Genomic DNA, 16,405 nt, shown 5'->3' on the forward strand with positions numbered 1-16,405 from the left:
TCCACAGCTTTTTATTATTATCCTTGATGAGTGTACGAACGCACACGTATGCATAAGACAATGTGAAACATGCTCCTTGCCTGGGAAATGTCTCCACATTCTTCAAATCAGGTGCTGCACATGGCAGAGGAAACGTACTGATGAGGGGCAGAAAATAAAAAAGAAAAAGAAGAAGAAGAAGAAGTGGGCGTTGGTGTATTCTCACACAGTATGCCCTGGGGTTATCCTCTCCTCTCCTCTCTGCCTCCTACTCCAGCCTCCCTCCTCCCTCTCTGTCTTCCTATGCTGTCTTCTCTTGCTCTCCCCTCTGCTTGTTTCCAAATCTGTCCTCCTTCGTCACCTCACCCCCAGAAGTTCCATTTCAATTTCTCAGACGACTTGTACTCTTAAGGGGAGGAAAAAGAAAACCCAACCAAAACGTATGGTGGCACAGGAGGGCAGTGGGTGAGGGGGAGGACAGGAGAGCGAGAACTACGATCGTCACTCCCCCCACCCGTGCAGTTAAGGCACTGCTTTCAACTCCTTTAATCTCCAGAGAGGAGGAGGGGAAAAAAAAATCGGGATCTCTATTTGTCTTCAGCCAGCAATCAGCACTTCTCTAGCGCTCTCCTCTTTCCGCCTCTTCAGCCAGATCAGTCGTATCTTTCCTCCTCAGCCTCCTCTTCCCTGCTCCGTCTTCCTCTGCTCTCCCTTCACAGCAGGTTTGGGCTATTCATTCAGACGTCAGGCTCACTCCGTCAGCCTTTTGTTGCAAGTCACAGAAAGACGGAGAGAGAGCCAGGGAGAGAGAGAGTAAGAGAGACAGAGAGAGAGAGAGGAAGGCGTGGGGGGAGAAAAATGTGAAAAAAAGAGAGAGAGAGAAAAAAAAGAGAAAACAATCCGGTGTCACGGCTATGCAGAAGAATTTCAAAATGAAAGAGGGGGGAAATAAAAGAGTCGAAGGAGAGGGGAGAAAAAAAATCCTTGAAGAGCACCAGTCACGGGGAGAGGTGCAGCGCTCCTGGCACACGTACGACTCCCTCTTTCATTCTCTCCGACCTTCCCCTCCGCTCAACATATTTTCCTTTCGCTCTTTTTTCCCTCCCCTCCCTCCTTTCAGCCTTTCCTCCCTCCCTCCCTTTCTGTTTTATTATTTGTGATCTGGCCTTCATGGTCCTTTAAGAGTGCCAGCTCTCCCCCACCACCACCACCACCAACTAGCCCTCCGCCCAACCCTTTCTCAGTTTCATTCCCCCTTGTTCACAAACTCATCTTCACAATCTCAGCTGCATTTTTCTCTTCCGCCACCCTCTCTTCTCACTGTTTGAAATGGACATGATTAGATATGTTTTTCACTTTATAACCCCTTGGATGAAATTTCAAGGCTTAAACACCAGGATGTTTGTCAGTTGCAAGCTTGCACAAAGATGTAAGATGTAGATTTTGGTTGCATACAAGGACAAAACGTGGTCGGAGCCTTCACATGGGGGTGCTATCATATGCATGCACATTTCTAATTTAATAGAAAATCCAGCAGTTGCGAAATTAATTCCCAATATCTAAAAGTTTGTAGACTCTCTCTCTTTCTCACACACACTGACACTCACCTGCTACTGAGCTCTTTAGAGCTCCTCCAAATGCAAGTACAGCAGATCCCTACAATTAAAGTTTTAAAGTTACGGTAATCCTTCCTGGAGTCTAACGGATCCCGGGATTTGAAGAGTAACAGATTAGGATGTTTACTACGACACCAGTCTGAGAGGATGGCTAAATACCGAGACGCCGTTTCTAAAAAAGGACTCTGATAGTAAAGGTTAACAAGTCTGTCTGAGTTTCTGGGTCATTATTTGTACCACAACACTGCTTTTCAGAACCCGAAATCCAGTTATTAAGATGTCAGCTCATTTCTGATACAAAATATTATTTTTTGCCATACACGAGTCAAAAATTTCAGGTTATTATCTTAAAATTTTGACTTAATAACTAATTTCAAGTTGGTTTTTTTTTCAATTTCTAAAGTTCAGATAATAGCTAAAAATTTAGATTTATAGAATTATTTCTTTTTTCTAAAATGTTCAAAAGTAGTACAGATAATTAAAGATATGAATGATGTGCATTAATGCTTTATAGCTGGGGTGTCATACAGTCAAGCATACAGTCTAGGGGCAAGAACTGAGCAAGGCAAAGGGTCTAATTCAGCCTACTGGTTGGTTTTAAAGAAGAAGATTTGGACTTTTTTTTTTACTGTATTTCTGTCAGTTTTACAGCCTTCTAAATTACAAAATCATCAAGGTAAGTAAGTGGCAGATAAAATGACAGAAACAGATGTTTTTATTGTTAGTAATGCATCAAATAACAGAAAAGTCCATGTGTTTCATTATTTACAAAAAGTTGGGTTTTGTTTTTTGCAGTAAAATAAATACATGTATCACGCATTAAAGAACTTAGAGTTCTATGTTTTATACTTATGGGACAAAGTTCTCCTAATGAGTTCATTTTCAGTATTTTTCACATTTATTTCATGAGGTTTAACCCCAAAGAGCCATCTCTATTAGCAAGGATTTATATTTGAAATTACACTTCTCTTTCTTAAGACATGTCAATGATTAGATGTGTAGTTAAACTTCTTTACACTGGCTATGTTCACTGATCCAGTCCACTAAACACCTAATTGGGTCGTGTGTGGCCCATGATGCAAAATGAGACTGACACCCCTGTTTCATAGGTTAAGGTAGATTTAACCTTTAGGTTTCTAAATTCAAGTTTAAAGAAGCTCCTGAGACAAGTTTAACCTCTTAAGCCCCAACGCACCCTGATACGGGGGCAAAAGGCAGGAGATCAGTTAGGCTTGGGGCTTAAGAGGTTAAGGACCTGACATAATAATATCTATTCAGGCTGCTCATATATTTATGATCTCCAAATATGCAACAAGAGTGTTTTATTTTTAATTTGGAAAAATTAACACACACAAATGTGTTTCATATTTGTTGTAAGATGCCAACTAGCTTGTTGTAAAAATGGTGAATTTACAGGATTTCTACTGCTCTCTTTCTTTCCTTATCAACCACTCAAAGTGTTTTACATTCCAACCCACAATCGCCCACTGACACACACGCATACATCGGGGCAGATTTATTTTTTAGGTGGTTTCAGCATCTTGCAGTAGAACATTTTGAAACCTGTACCGGAGAAGCCGGGAGGTCAAAACGATGACCTTCTGATTGGTGGACGACCTGCTACAGCTCCAGAGCCGACCGCCTCCAGCTGCCCAAAACGAATGTCAAATTTTGCATCATTCTGCACACCGAAGGCCAAACATCTAAGATAAGCAACGATAAACAAAATATTTCTTGGAGTTGATGGTGGACTTACAATGTTTTATTTATTATGATCCTATTTCAGCTGTGAAAATGTCTTCCATATACGTTTTTGTGTAAATGTCTTGAAGTGAATAAATTCTTACTTTTTTTAAATCTTTAAATATTGGAGCAGGGTTAAAAAAAAAGAAGAAGCTAGTTTTAGTCAATAAACCAAGGACACATGCTGCCATCAATGTAAAGCACACAGTGTGGCTCAGCATGAAAGATGAGAGTGGATGACATGAATGAACTGTGTGAATTTGTTGAAACGGTAAACTGATTATTTCTTTTAGTTAATCAAAGAAAGAAGCCAAAGAAACAACCTTGACAATCTTTTATTGAAACAATGGGAACGCAGCATACTTTTTGGACTGTCACTATATTGCAAAGTTAAAAAAAAGCAAATGTTAGCAAACACTGAACACTTCTGATTAAATAAAGAACAAAGTATACCACGTGTATAGTAACACTGGCGCTCACATTGTGATGTGTTTAGTGTAAGCCCAACCGAAGTGTGGTGAGTTTAAAGGACTTCATTGAGGAGGTTTGGTTACAACATGTAACCAGAGCCCGCAAACCAGGCCTGGAGTAAAAAAGTCTCATTCATGAAAAGAGAGTGCCTGACTAAGAGAGCCTACTGTATAATTTGACCTCTAAAATTCGCCATCCCATCTGCCTCCTGTGATCTGCATGTCGTGCTGCTGCCAAATGACTGAAGCACAAACGGCATTCCGGGGGGACGAGTAAGAAGAGAAAAGGGAGAAAAAGACATGGCACAGCTGCAGGTGGACAACAGATGCTGAATTTCACCACATAAATTCTTGTTCCCATCCACTCTCCTTCTGCGCATCCCTCCAGCTTTCTGACTCGCCATCATCTCTTCATCCACCTTTCTCTTTCTCGGTGACTTGAGCCAACTGGCTTCACTAGAAAGAGGATGAGATGTTAAGAAGATGTGAGAGACTGAGTGCGTCTATGTGTGTGTGTGTGTGTGTTTGTGATCACGATGAATGGGGGGAAGGCATCACTTTTTTCAGCCCTCATCCCGGCTGCAAATTTGGACAAGTAGAGTGCAGACAGGAATCACATATCTGATTTCGATGTAAGACGCTGACTCATTTATCAGTAATCTCTCTTTTAAATAATTTTTAAAAACATAATAGAAATTCAGGATTGGAAAATCCAATGACGGCTGTTCATATGCATGAAAACACAGGTACGCACAAACGCAAATCCTCGCGCGAGACTAAAAACACTGTGAAACACAAATCCTATTTACAGCCCCCCTCCCGTGATCCTTAACACGGCTGACATACCTACTGAGAATTGTACAATATTTTCCTTGGGTGCAAATGAAATTCATCTGCACCTCTAAACATATCCAACCCGTTGGCTTCTGGTAAAACACTGCCGAGCAGAGTGTCAAGTTTTGCGCATATTCACGTTCAGCTTATTCGTTGTTCGCCTCAAAACACACGAAGATTTAATTTTCTCAAAATGAATAATTCAGAGTGACTCTCTGGTCACTGAGGAAAAGAAAAGAGAGAAAAAACAAGAAGAAATTAGACAGGAGGTGGTAGGAAAGAAAACGAAGGGAAGGAAGTGAGAGGAGAAAAGGTCTTTTTTTGATGAGGAAAGTAAACATAAGCTTTCAGCTTCTCAATTTATTGCTTTCTTTTTTCTTCTACCTTTGAGCTACAACTGTTTGAGGATTTGACCTCGACTGCCTGTCTTCTCTTTGCTGTCTCTTTCCATTTTCCACATTATTTACAAGTATGACATCAGCTTCTTTGGATCTGGGAACAGAGCTCTGCATGGATTGGCAGTGTCCTCACCCTGCACTCCCTCACTCGCTTGCTTCGTGATGGCACAACAGAGTTTAAAATAATCTACCCATTTGTATTCCTCAACCATTTCTAATCTAATCTATAGCATCCTTCTCTGCGCTGAACTGCGATCTTTGGTCTTTCTTCCTCAATCTGTTCTTCTGTCTTTGCTTGGGTTCAGTCACCTCACATCTTCAGATTACTCATTTCCCACATTTTCTTGCAGCTAGGCTCTACAACCCACAACCACAGTCAAGAATGAATGTGCTGAGCTATTACGTTTGAAACATATTTCTCCCATTACCTCTTTCTCTTTTCCCTAAGAAAGACCAAGAGGCAAGTATGAGACAAGAGGGAACGACAAAGAAACACTGGAAACAATTTAATGTTAATTTAAGACAAAAAGAGGGGAAAACATGAACGGAAAATGACTACTCAATATTCGTATAGATGTAATCCCAACAGAGTCAGTGCCTGATAACGGGAACATCTGGAGGGGAGAGAGAGACTGAGAGACTGAGCACCGTGCCTTAACAGATGCCACCAATACCATCTGCAAATGTCCATTTACACAATCTCTCATAAACACATCTTACATACACTCACAAAGAACTTAACTGGGAACAGCTGTGCAATCCAATGCATTTTTATCAAGCACTTCAGTTTTTAATAACATTGCACACTGTACTATCACTCCCGGTAGTCTTGGCTGCTGTGGCGTAGGGTCCAGTAAGGGGTATAAATAAGAGATAAGATCCAATAAGACAAGATCCAACAGCATAGCAACTGAATTCATCCCAAACTGTCCTACAATTAGTAATTTGATTCTTCTTAACAAAACAATTGAGGATCACAGGTGATGCCTCTACTTACTTTGTATGCAAAGAAGCCTATCAATTTACAGTATCTCTCACACCATTGCATCACCAGCAACAGCCTGAACTCCTGATACAAGGCAGGATGGAACCTTGCTTTCATTTTGTTTAAGCCAAATTCTAACTTTACCGTCCGAATGTTGCAGGAACAATCAAGACTCATCGGATAAGGCAGAATTTTTCCTCTATTGTCAAACTTTCACAAGCCAATATGACCTGTAGCCTCCTTTCCTGTTCTTAGTTGACAGGAGTGATACTCGGTGTGGTTTACTGCTTCTGTACTCCTTAGCTTCAAGTAGAGCTGGGCGATATATCGAGTTTTTAAAACATATCGATATATTTTTATACGAGATATAAGATGTGACAATATCCTTTATATCGATATAGTCTATGTTACGTTATAATTATACTTGTGGAGCCGCAAGTTTGCCTCTCTTTCGTCCACTTTTGTCTCTACGCAACGTTACTCCGCCTCGCCTTCACTGAAGACAACTCCCCCTCCTCCCCCATCGCTTCACGTGCAGGCAGCGACAAGACGGACACGGCAAATCTCCGTTAACGAGTTACTGCGCATCGCCCCATGCATGGGGCTGGACGGCGTCAACGTGCTAACGAGCTAAACATGCTAACGAGCTAACAGCGCTAACCCTAAAATCCTTTCATTCTCTCAAAAGTTGACAGCGCGCCTTATGTATGAATTCTGGTTGTGCTTGATGGCCGCGAACCGATTTTATGTGGTACACGGCGCTCAGCAATCTGTCAAAAATGTTTGAGTACGACTTTGGTAAGCTACGGAGCTGCACCGCTTGATAGATTGTCGGCGCATTACGGCTACCGAGGAGCTTCGCGGAGTGATACGTACTGTGCATCAACGTAATATTACCGTATTGTGTGTGTATAAGGACCATAAATGGCACCTGTAAGAGACGTGGTTATGAAGCGGATTTCAAACTCCAGGCTATCAGTCACACAGTAAAACTTGGGAACAGAGCAGCTGTGAAATCTGTCTGTCTTTGTTATTACGCTCAGCGTCTTTTAGTTTACATTTTGACTGCACAATTGTGAGCTCTTTGTTTAGCACAAAACAACCTTGTTTTCTTTTATTTATGGAGCATTATTATTTAATGAATGCTCATAATTTAATTTTGAGTAATTTTTTATGTACATCTGTGCTGTATGTTAATAAAAGTGCCTGTGTGACATCTGGGACACAGCTTTGACTAAGAACTCTCTTTTTGTTCTTACTTTATGGCTTAAAAAAAAAAATCGAGATATAGATCTTATATCGCCATCCAGCTAAAAAATATCGAGATATGAATTTTGGGTCATATCGCCCAGCCCTAGCTTCAAGGTTTGATGTGCTGTGTTCAGACATGCTTTTCTGCATATCTTGGTTGTAACGAGTGGTTATTTGAGTTACTGTCGCCTTTCTATGAGATTGAAGTAATGTCACCTTCAATAAGGCATTTTCTCCCAGAGAATTGATGCTCACTGGCTTTTCTGACCATCTTCTGTAAACCCTAGAGATGATTCTGGGGGAAAAATCCCAGTAGATCAGCAGTTTCTGAAATACTCAGCGCAGCCTGTCTAGCACTAACAACCATGCTGCATCCAAAGTCCCTTAAATCAACTTCCTTCCTCACTCTGATGCAAATAAAGTGGTGGTTTAAAGTAGTGAATGATTTAGCCTTACATAATAATGATAATAATGTGGTTCATGTATGCAGATGGCTGTCCCCTCTGAGCCTCATTCTGTTGTACGTTTCTTCCTGTTAAAAGGGAGTTTTTCCTTCTCACTGTCGCCAATTGCTTGCTCATTGGGGGTCTTCTGACTGTTGGAGTTTTCACTGTATCACTGTGGGGTCTTTACCTTAAAACATAATGTGCCTTAAGGTGACTGTTGTTGTGATTTGTTGCCATATAAATACAAGTGAATTAAACTGAATTGTTTAATCCTTTTTTAAAAACGTTCTTAAGCACTTTTTAGAGTCCTATGCTAGACTGGCAACCTCTCCACTATGCATGTATGGATGCATGGCATTTATTTGGTGGGTAAAAAAAAAAAAATTGTGAGCAAGGAACATGGTGGCTAGCCAGAAAAAACCAACCAACCAAACAAAACAACCTTTGACTGCCACCCAGATTTAGGCCAATATGTGACCTTCAAAAGCCAGATGAAAGATTGACAGCCAACCTCATCTCTATGGAGAGTTTAAGGTTGACTGACAGCTGTCAACGCCCCGTTTCCCCACCCCACCGTGCAGCTTGAAGTCATCATCTATCAGAAGCAGAACTATGTCACTTTCTCTCCATCGCTCTCTCTCCCTTTTACTTAATCCCTCAGTCAGTTTAACAACTGTCTGTAGCTTTGACCTGGACCCCGTTAATACATAATCTGCTATCTCCAGAACGAACATGCCACAACCCTCCCCCACCATCGTGCCAGGCCTAAGCAAGCAAGAAAATTGCGGCTAGTGTGTCAGTCATGCATTGCAGAGCAAAGCAAAGCTGACGTGAACTGGCACTGAGTCACCTGGCCAAAGTCCGTGATGAGGGGGTCAACGCCCTCAGCAGGGGTGGAAGTAAAGAAGGTAGAGTCCTAGAGTAGCTTATATTGTGTTTATGCCAGTTTGGGGGTGGGGGTGTCCTAGTTAGCCCTGCTCTAGGGTATTCCATAAAGCATCATATAGTGAGGTTGGTGGGGCCATGCCATCTGCATTTACACATGGGCTATTAATTCAAAGGGAAATTCTTTCTGCTTCTGGATGCAACATATTGCTAATGAATTATTTGAGGTATTCAGAATATCCAATTTACAATCTCATAACTTATTCAACAAAAAATGTTAGAGAAGCATTATTGCTGCCATCTATCCATTTTCTATTACTTGTCCAGATTCAGGTTGTAGGGACAGACCTCTATCTCCCCAGCAACCATTTTCGGCTCTTCAGGGGTGATATCGAGCCACTTGTGAGACCTCATCTCTCTAGTGTGTCCCGAGTCTACCTTCACGAATTCTCTTGGTTGGAAAAACCAGAAACACCTCACCTGCCTGGAGTTAATGCTGCTATTAAGACTAATAGTGTTACCTGATAAAACAACATTACAACATTTTACCTGACAGGCTGAAACATACTATATTGCTAAGTCTGAATTATGTTATCTTTTTTGGAAAAAAGTAACCAAAACCTCCAAATAACTACTTAGCCATCCCAAAATAAGTGGATGATTTTTTTGCATTTTTTTTTTCTAAATGCATTAGCTCAGCCTGCCTTTTTGTATAAGGAAAAAAACGGATGGAGTAAATTTGCAGTGTTTTATGACAATGGAGCGACCCTTTAACCAAAAGCAAATCTGCCTACGATTACCACCAAAACCCATGTTGCCTAGCAACGTACAATTTAGGAACATGCTTTCAGAGCAGCTTTTGCGGACGTGTCCATTAACAGATGAAATTACCAAAGCAACAAATGTCAGCCACATGCAAATGAGGTCTACTCTGCTGACTGTGTGTGTACTAACAATGTGATATATGTGTATGACGCAGACATGAAGAAATCTGTTTCCAAAGCATATTTTGACTATCGAGCAGTGGGGTTCTTTTAATGTCTGCTCTTTTGGGCTTAAAAACAAAAGAAAACAAAGGAACAAAACACACACACACAAGAGGACAACAAAGCTGTCTCCGTTCAATAATGTGTATCCAGCCTGTCCTGTACATTTTAAGTCTATTTCAATCCACTATCTATGTACAGAAGGTCTCACGGAAAGCCAGAAGGCTGGTCTGAGCAAAATGGGACTATCTATGGATTACTGCAGCAAAGGAAGGATTAAGCCTCACTCCCTGTACTCATCAGAACCTGCAAAGAGAGAATGACACAATCACCCATCGGCCATCAGCAGTGTAATTCGATTTTATCTGACCAGTGATGCTGCTAGTCAGCCTCGGGTGAGCTGGTGCTGATGGAGAAATCGGCCTTTATTGCCCAGCCTATAAAATCAACTTCTATCAGGCCATGGGATTTAAATATAATTTAGGTAGCCACTCTTGTGCTGATTTAAAGCTTTAATCTGATATCCAAATAAATCTGACCGACTACACAATGAGGATGAATTGACTGAATGCATTTTATTTAATCCGGAATTGAAAAGTGAATTTGGGACACAACCCATTAAATAAACACTAAAAAAACAGAAACAAAGAGGAGTCTCAGAAATAAAATGAATTAGCAGATCTGTTCATGAGGAACAAGGTAAGACTAATTGCTATTCTACGCAGGTTGGCGGTACACCTTGGCAGGCAGAAGGGCCTGAAGGAATGCTGTGTGGCCCGAGTGGCTATAAAGCTTTTCGAGGCTACCGTGATGCATCCTTATTATCACAATGAGGGAAGATATCTGTGTTTACTGCAACAAGGGCTCAGGGGCCATGGGGAGACGGTGCAAGGCACAGAAAAAGAGGATGTGATCAAAAACAGCTGCAGTTACAATGACACCCCAGCTGAAGAGCTACACAACTAATGCTGCAATCACCATTATGCAACATCTTGAATCCTATACAGTTGTGGCAGAACAAATTCTTTTTTTTTTCTTAAATGGCCTGTTGATTTTGCTTTTGCGCCAAATAGTTACCATTTGATACAGCAGATAAGAGCTAAATTATTTTGAAAAAAGCATATCTGCAGAAGGAGTCGGTGGCAAACTCAATCCCACATACTGCACACAGATGCACACACAAGCTACCTCCTGTTCCCACACAATAATTGCACACAACATCTGACTTCTCTAGTCAAAGAAATCCTAATGTGAACTGTTCACACATGAATGCGGTGACTGACAGACTGTAACATGAAGACCGTGCACAGTTGTTAAATTTTAAAACATATCAGAAAGGTTGCTGACAGCTGTTCCTCCCAAATCCTCTATATTGCGCCTCGTCAATGCCATTCGTGTTGTATTTAATGGGCGATATCTCATTCTGACAAAGGAACTGCATGAGATTAGTGAAATGACAAAAGGTCTTCAGAGAAAGTAACAGGAATTCTGACAAATCAGGCTCTCACAGAGATAAGCAGACGAGAAAGTGAGATGTAAGTATCGGCTTAGGACGTGGGGTAGATTACAAGAATGCTTAAAGCAAAAAGTTATCCTTTTATGGTAATAATTCAAAATCTGGACAGCAGCTTTATAAAAAATAGACAAGGGCAGCAAGAAAAGACACATCATTTATCTACTGTTGATGTAATTAGTGCCAAGACAGGAGAGGAAACAAATGACAGCACAGACCAGAAAGATAAAACGATTCAAAAAGTCTTCCATTAACATTCAAACTGTGTTTGGATTTTTTTAAGGTCAAGAATCATGCATAGCATACCAGTATCCATGCTGAGCTAAATAGATTTCACATACCCCTAGTCTGAATGCTGGTATAAAGCAAAGTATGCTGGTATAAAGCGAAGGCTTATCTGGTATTCACTTACTCATGATTCATCACAACAAAGGATGAAAATAGATTTACAGTGTCTTCTCCTTTTATTTATTTTTTTAAAGAAACAACTGCTGAATGGCTCTTAGAAATGTCAAAGTAATATTTAAAAGTTGATATGATTTCTAACAAAGCAGCAGTACTGCTTTGTGCTGCTCCTGAAAGCAATGAGAGGAATGGGAACTGGTATCTTACATAAATCACACACAAAATGAAGAGCTCTGTCACAAGTGAACAGCCTTATCTATTGAAAACATGTGAAACAGCCAAGAGCACATCTATCATGAAAACAGACAAATACCAGATAAATCTAAAAGGAGAAAAAAATAGGATTTACTTGTATCTGGAGATGCCATAGTCGACACGATGACTGGTGGACCCGTGCGTCGACTTAGCTTCTGGTTAGCAGCCAGGGCACCTTGGCCTTGAACGGGTGCTCCCACGGGAACGAGAGCATTGTCTGATCCTGGTCCCCCACCCTTTCGGATCAGCTGAGGACTAGGGTGAGGGCTGTGCATGGGTGACAATGGCACTAAGTTCCTGTCCCTCTTCATCAGCTCTATGGGCACTGTGTAGTTGGTAGAGTATGCTTTTGGTACCTGTTGCGGTGGCTGTGGTAAAGCAGGCATGGATATAGGCATCTGCTGTGGCATACCTGGCATCGAGTGAATGGACCCCGCAATGGCAGGCATTGACCCAGTCATCTGGTGAGGCATTATCTGCATACCTGGCATAGGCACCCCTGGCATCCCAGAAGAGTAGGCTGACATGGGTCTTGACTGGACAGGCATGAGGGCTCCAGCGTATGGCCCTGGTGAACGAGGGGGTTGGCCTGGGTATCCTCCAGAGGCCTCCAGTAACTGCTGCGAGGGAGCACTGCTGGGCCTTCTACCGATTACTTCTCCCATCCGCGGAGAGATAGTTTGCATGGCCCCAGGTGTTGGTGGGGGCATTAGTTGGGGATCTACTGCTAAAGGTTGTGGGGTATGTGGTGGATGATGATGGTGGTGGTGTGGTTGATAGATGTCTGCGCGATGGCTAAAGCTATTAGAGCGACCTCGCATGGGCGTTTGAGGTTGGGAGGGGGCTGGTGTAGCTTCTATTGGGCGCTTGTAATGGTGGACCAGGCGAGACAGCACACGAGCCTGACCGAGGTTTGGGGCAACTGTGCGGACATCATTCTCCTCCATGACAGCCAGCATGCTAGTGGAGTCAAACCCCTGCTGGATAAGTGAGGAGATGGTGCTCTCTGAGAGGCCCTCGTTTCGCAACAGAGAAAGAAACTCTGGATCGACCGACTTCTTGGGATCCACTGGCAAAGGAGTCTGTGGGGCGGTTGGTGGAGGAGCGGGAAGAGGGGCAGGGAGTGGAGTAGCTGGGGGAGGAGGGGCTGGAGTTGGAACCACTTGCAGAGGTGGAGGTGCAGCAGGGGCAATTGCTGCAGTATGGACTGGAGTAGGTGGAGCAGGAAGTGGTGCAGCCATAGAAAGGTTAGGGTCAGTGACCGGCATGGTAGGCGGAGGTGGCAGAGGTTGAGGTTGTTGCTGTTGCAGATGGTGTTGCTGCAACTGTTCTTGCTGAAGATGCTGTTGCTGAATTTGCTGTTGTTGTATTTGTTGCTGTTGTAGTTGTTGCTGCTGTAACTGCTGCTGCTGAAGTTGTTGCTGTTGGAACTGCTGCTGTTGTATTTGTTGATGCTGTTGTAACTGTTGCTGTTGTATTTGTTGCTGCTGTTGTAACTGTTGCTGCTGTATTTGTTGCTGATGCTGTAATTGATGCTGTTGCTGGATGGTTAACGGTGAGGCTGTCTCTTGCCTCATAATCATGCTTTGACTGGCTGGATCTACCACTAGACAGGTGGCAGCCTGCTGCTGCGGATCCAGAGGGCGGCCATTAGCATCAGTATAAACGGACTGACTTGTCAGAGGCGGAGGCTCACTGGCATACCGAGGAGACGGCTGCTCCATTCCATAGTGAGCAGGAGGGGGGTCTCGAGGGGATATCTTAGCAGAAGTTATAGCACCAGGTTCCCTATATGCCCTATTCAATTCATGAGTGCTTGGAGGAGGGGGAGGAGGTAAAGGTGATGGGGGCCCTTGAGATCCAGCCCGCACTACCTGACCTTGATCCCACGCAGTACGAGCCCCAGGTGTCATTCCTAAATGTGAGCCTGACCTGCTGAGAGGATGAGGCAGCGGAGGCTGATGCTCAGATCGGTAAAAGGCCTCCGGTGGCCGAGGAGTCATGGCTGGGTCATGGGAGTAATAGTCCTGGTGTGGAATGGATCCTCGATGAGCCATGGGCACTCGTTCGTAGTGGTTTAGATCTGGCACAGAGCCCTTCCTAAGCCCCCGTGGGTCGTGTCTCTCGGCGTAAACCTGTCCGTAAAGGGAATCTTGGTAGGAATACGGGTCGCGTTTCAAATCGAGGTCAGGAAGACGCACCCCAGGTGGTGGCTCATACCACCCTCCTCCCTCTCCGTATGACAAAGAGCTCCGCCGGCCTGTTACTCTTGCCTGCTGTTCGTACACGCTGTCAGGTCTTTCCCACTGACCCTCATTCCCCCCTAACGTGTCCCAACTGTGGGAGCGTCCGAGGCTCACTTTGTTAGGGACAAGCATTGGCGAAAAAGAAAAAAGCTGAAAATCTGTTAACAGAGGAAAGAAAAAAACACAGAAATAGAAAAAATAAAGAGCTCCCAACAGGCAGTGTGTGTGAGAGAGAGAAAGTTCTCTTTCAGGTCTTCATGTGCAGCAGCAACAAAAAAATTGAACGGAGTGAGAAAGGATGAAGATGAAGCAAAGTCTAGCGTTTCACCTGATATCTGTTTGTAATATTGTAAGTCCGTACTATCAGGTGACTTCCCCCTTTGCTGGCAGCCCTTGAATAATTAATCTCTGGCCATGCTGGCTTGTTGCGCATGAGGAAAGAGGACACCACACACAAACATATCCACATCACACCAAACCACACAAACACTGCAGAGGTAGAAGACACAGAAACAGAGTGCATGCTTGAGCTAGCCAGCAAACATTCATCCAAAAAAAAAAAAAAAGGGGGGGGGGGGGGGGGGGGGGGGGAAGAAGTGGATAGGTTGGGTTATAGGTTGGGATGGGCAGGGGCTTGTACTAATCCAATAGGGTTTAGCTGTCCCTTCTCCGGGACATTTTACTTGCTCTGCCGATTGCTATGAGGGATTACACCTAAATAAAGCCTGTTTAATTCCACATCCAACTGTGACGTCATGTGAACCAGATACGAGTGTATCTGGTGATGGTGATGAGTATCGTGATCATGGTAATGCCAGTGATTTTGATTCCATTCCCAAATCCCTTACCCGCTCTTTCAGAGACACCTACCTGAAGCTGCTGCTGATGCGCTGCCGTCAACAGGTCTCAGAACGTAGTTTGGCCGAGTGATGGCGAGGGGAGGGGAGGCCAGGCAAGACGTACAGCTTCATTGAAAACAAATGAAATACAGGTCTCCCAGCTAAGTCCCATGTGCTGTCAGTAAACATCAAATCCACTCTGATTGGACACTAATCCTCCAGGCCCCATGCTTGCAGCAGAGCCACCACGCAACTGCTGCCCAACTCTCTGTGAAATGTCCTTGATGGCTCTGTGGTGCTTACTGACAGTGCCTCACTCTCTTTGATTTGGGATCAGTCAGACCTGCTGTCTGTATGTAAAATGCAGGACAATGAAAATTGTGATTGCAGAATGCATGATGAAATCCACACGCAACATCTGTCCTCAAAATGAATGAGTGAAATACGTCACTTTGTACAGACCCTCAGTATAATTTAATCTGGCCATTTATATTACAGTTCTATCTATATGCATCTTACTGTCAGTAAAATACAGCACCTTCCCCCTCTTTCACAAATCTCCTCTGATCTCCTTCACTTAGGGAGGCTCTGTAATCTGGATTTGCCCCTTTGCAGAGAAAACTAAAACACCGGGGAGGGGGATACGAGTGTGTGCACATATGTGTGTGAAGGGGGAGGGAGGGATCTTTTTGTAACAGCAGTTAATCCCAATGCACCTACAACCTTCGCTGAGCAAGAGCACCAAAACACAATCTCATTTCAATTTGTTCAAACAAGGAGGCGTATGAAAAGAAAACAAACTGTGCTATGTATCATCCAAGAGACATTCATTAAGTTGTAATTAACTGGATACATTTATCATTTCAATTAAAAAAGGTGATTTTCATTGCGTGGCTCTAAAGGTGTCCTTACCCAGCTTTCTGCAGGTCTTACTTCATGCCGTTGTGGCTGAAACCCGATCCTGATCTGGATCTTGTTTATTAATGCATGAAAACACATGTAAGATGAGGAAGTGTCCATCTGAAATTCCCTCTCAGAGACAGCGAGGGTGTGGTAATATATAAGACCAAAGCCTTGGTTAATATCGGTGTTAATGGAAAACTCCTGAATACTCATTGGCACCAATATTTTGCTTAATCGGAGTTGTGTAATTAAAAGAAGGAAGAGACCAAAGAGGGAGACTTTTTGGCTGTTTTCTGAGAGCTTTTCTGAACTGCTAGCCTGCTTCATGTGAGAAAGGAAATTAAAAGGGAAGGAGAGGAGGCACGAGTGAACCATCACAAAGATCTAAAACAGACTGTAAAGATGAATTATTAAATCAAAGCAGAGGAATGGGGGGGGGGGGGGGTCACTTTTGAATCCCATTTTGAATTTATTAACCAATGGGGGGGTGGGGGGGTTACATTCATTCAATCTACGGGTGTCATTCACCACCTGAAGACACGCAGTATTTTCTGTGTTTAATGTTAAACTTGGACAACACAGAAGCAACTTTCCATGCTGTCATAATCCAAAATGATTATTCATTTCCAAAAGTCAGACTTCACACATATC

The 16,405-nt window shown here is 43.1% G+C and overlaps 1 protein-coding gene across 4 annotated transcripts in view; it reads right to left on the minus strand.

Annotated features, from left to right (window-relative positions):
- ctbp2a (C-terminal binding protein 2a) overlaps positions 1 to 16,405 on the minus strand; it is an 82,320-nt gene that overhangs the window by 25,590 nt on the left and 40,325 nt on the right. For 2 of the 4 annotated variants that reach the window (XM_004551516.5, XM_004551518.5), the window contains exon 1: positions 11,861 to 14,535. The exons of 1 other annotated variant lie outside the window; for it this stretch is intronic. In XM_004551516.5, coding sequence (XP_004551573.2) covers positions 11,861 to 14,144 — 2,284 coding nt within the window. In that variant the 5' untranslated portion in view covers positions 14,145 to 14,535. Of the gene's footprint in view, positions 1 to 11,860; positions 14,536 to 16,405 lie in introns of those variants that run through there. One more of the 4 variants, XM_004551517.5, reaches the window with a different exon arrangement.

This window comes from Maylandia zebra, linkage group LG13 (assembly GCF_041146795.1).
Source record: "Maylandia zebra isolate NMK-2024a linkage group LG13, Mzebra_GT3a, whole genome shotgun sequence".
NCBI classification, from domain to species: Eukaryota; Metazoa; Chordata; class Actinopteri; order Cichliformes; family Cichlidae; genus Maylandia; species Maylandia zebra.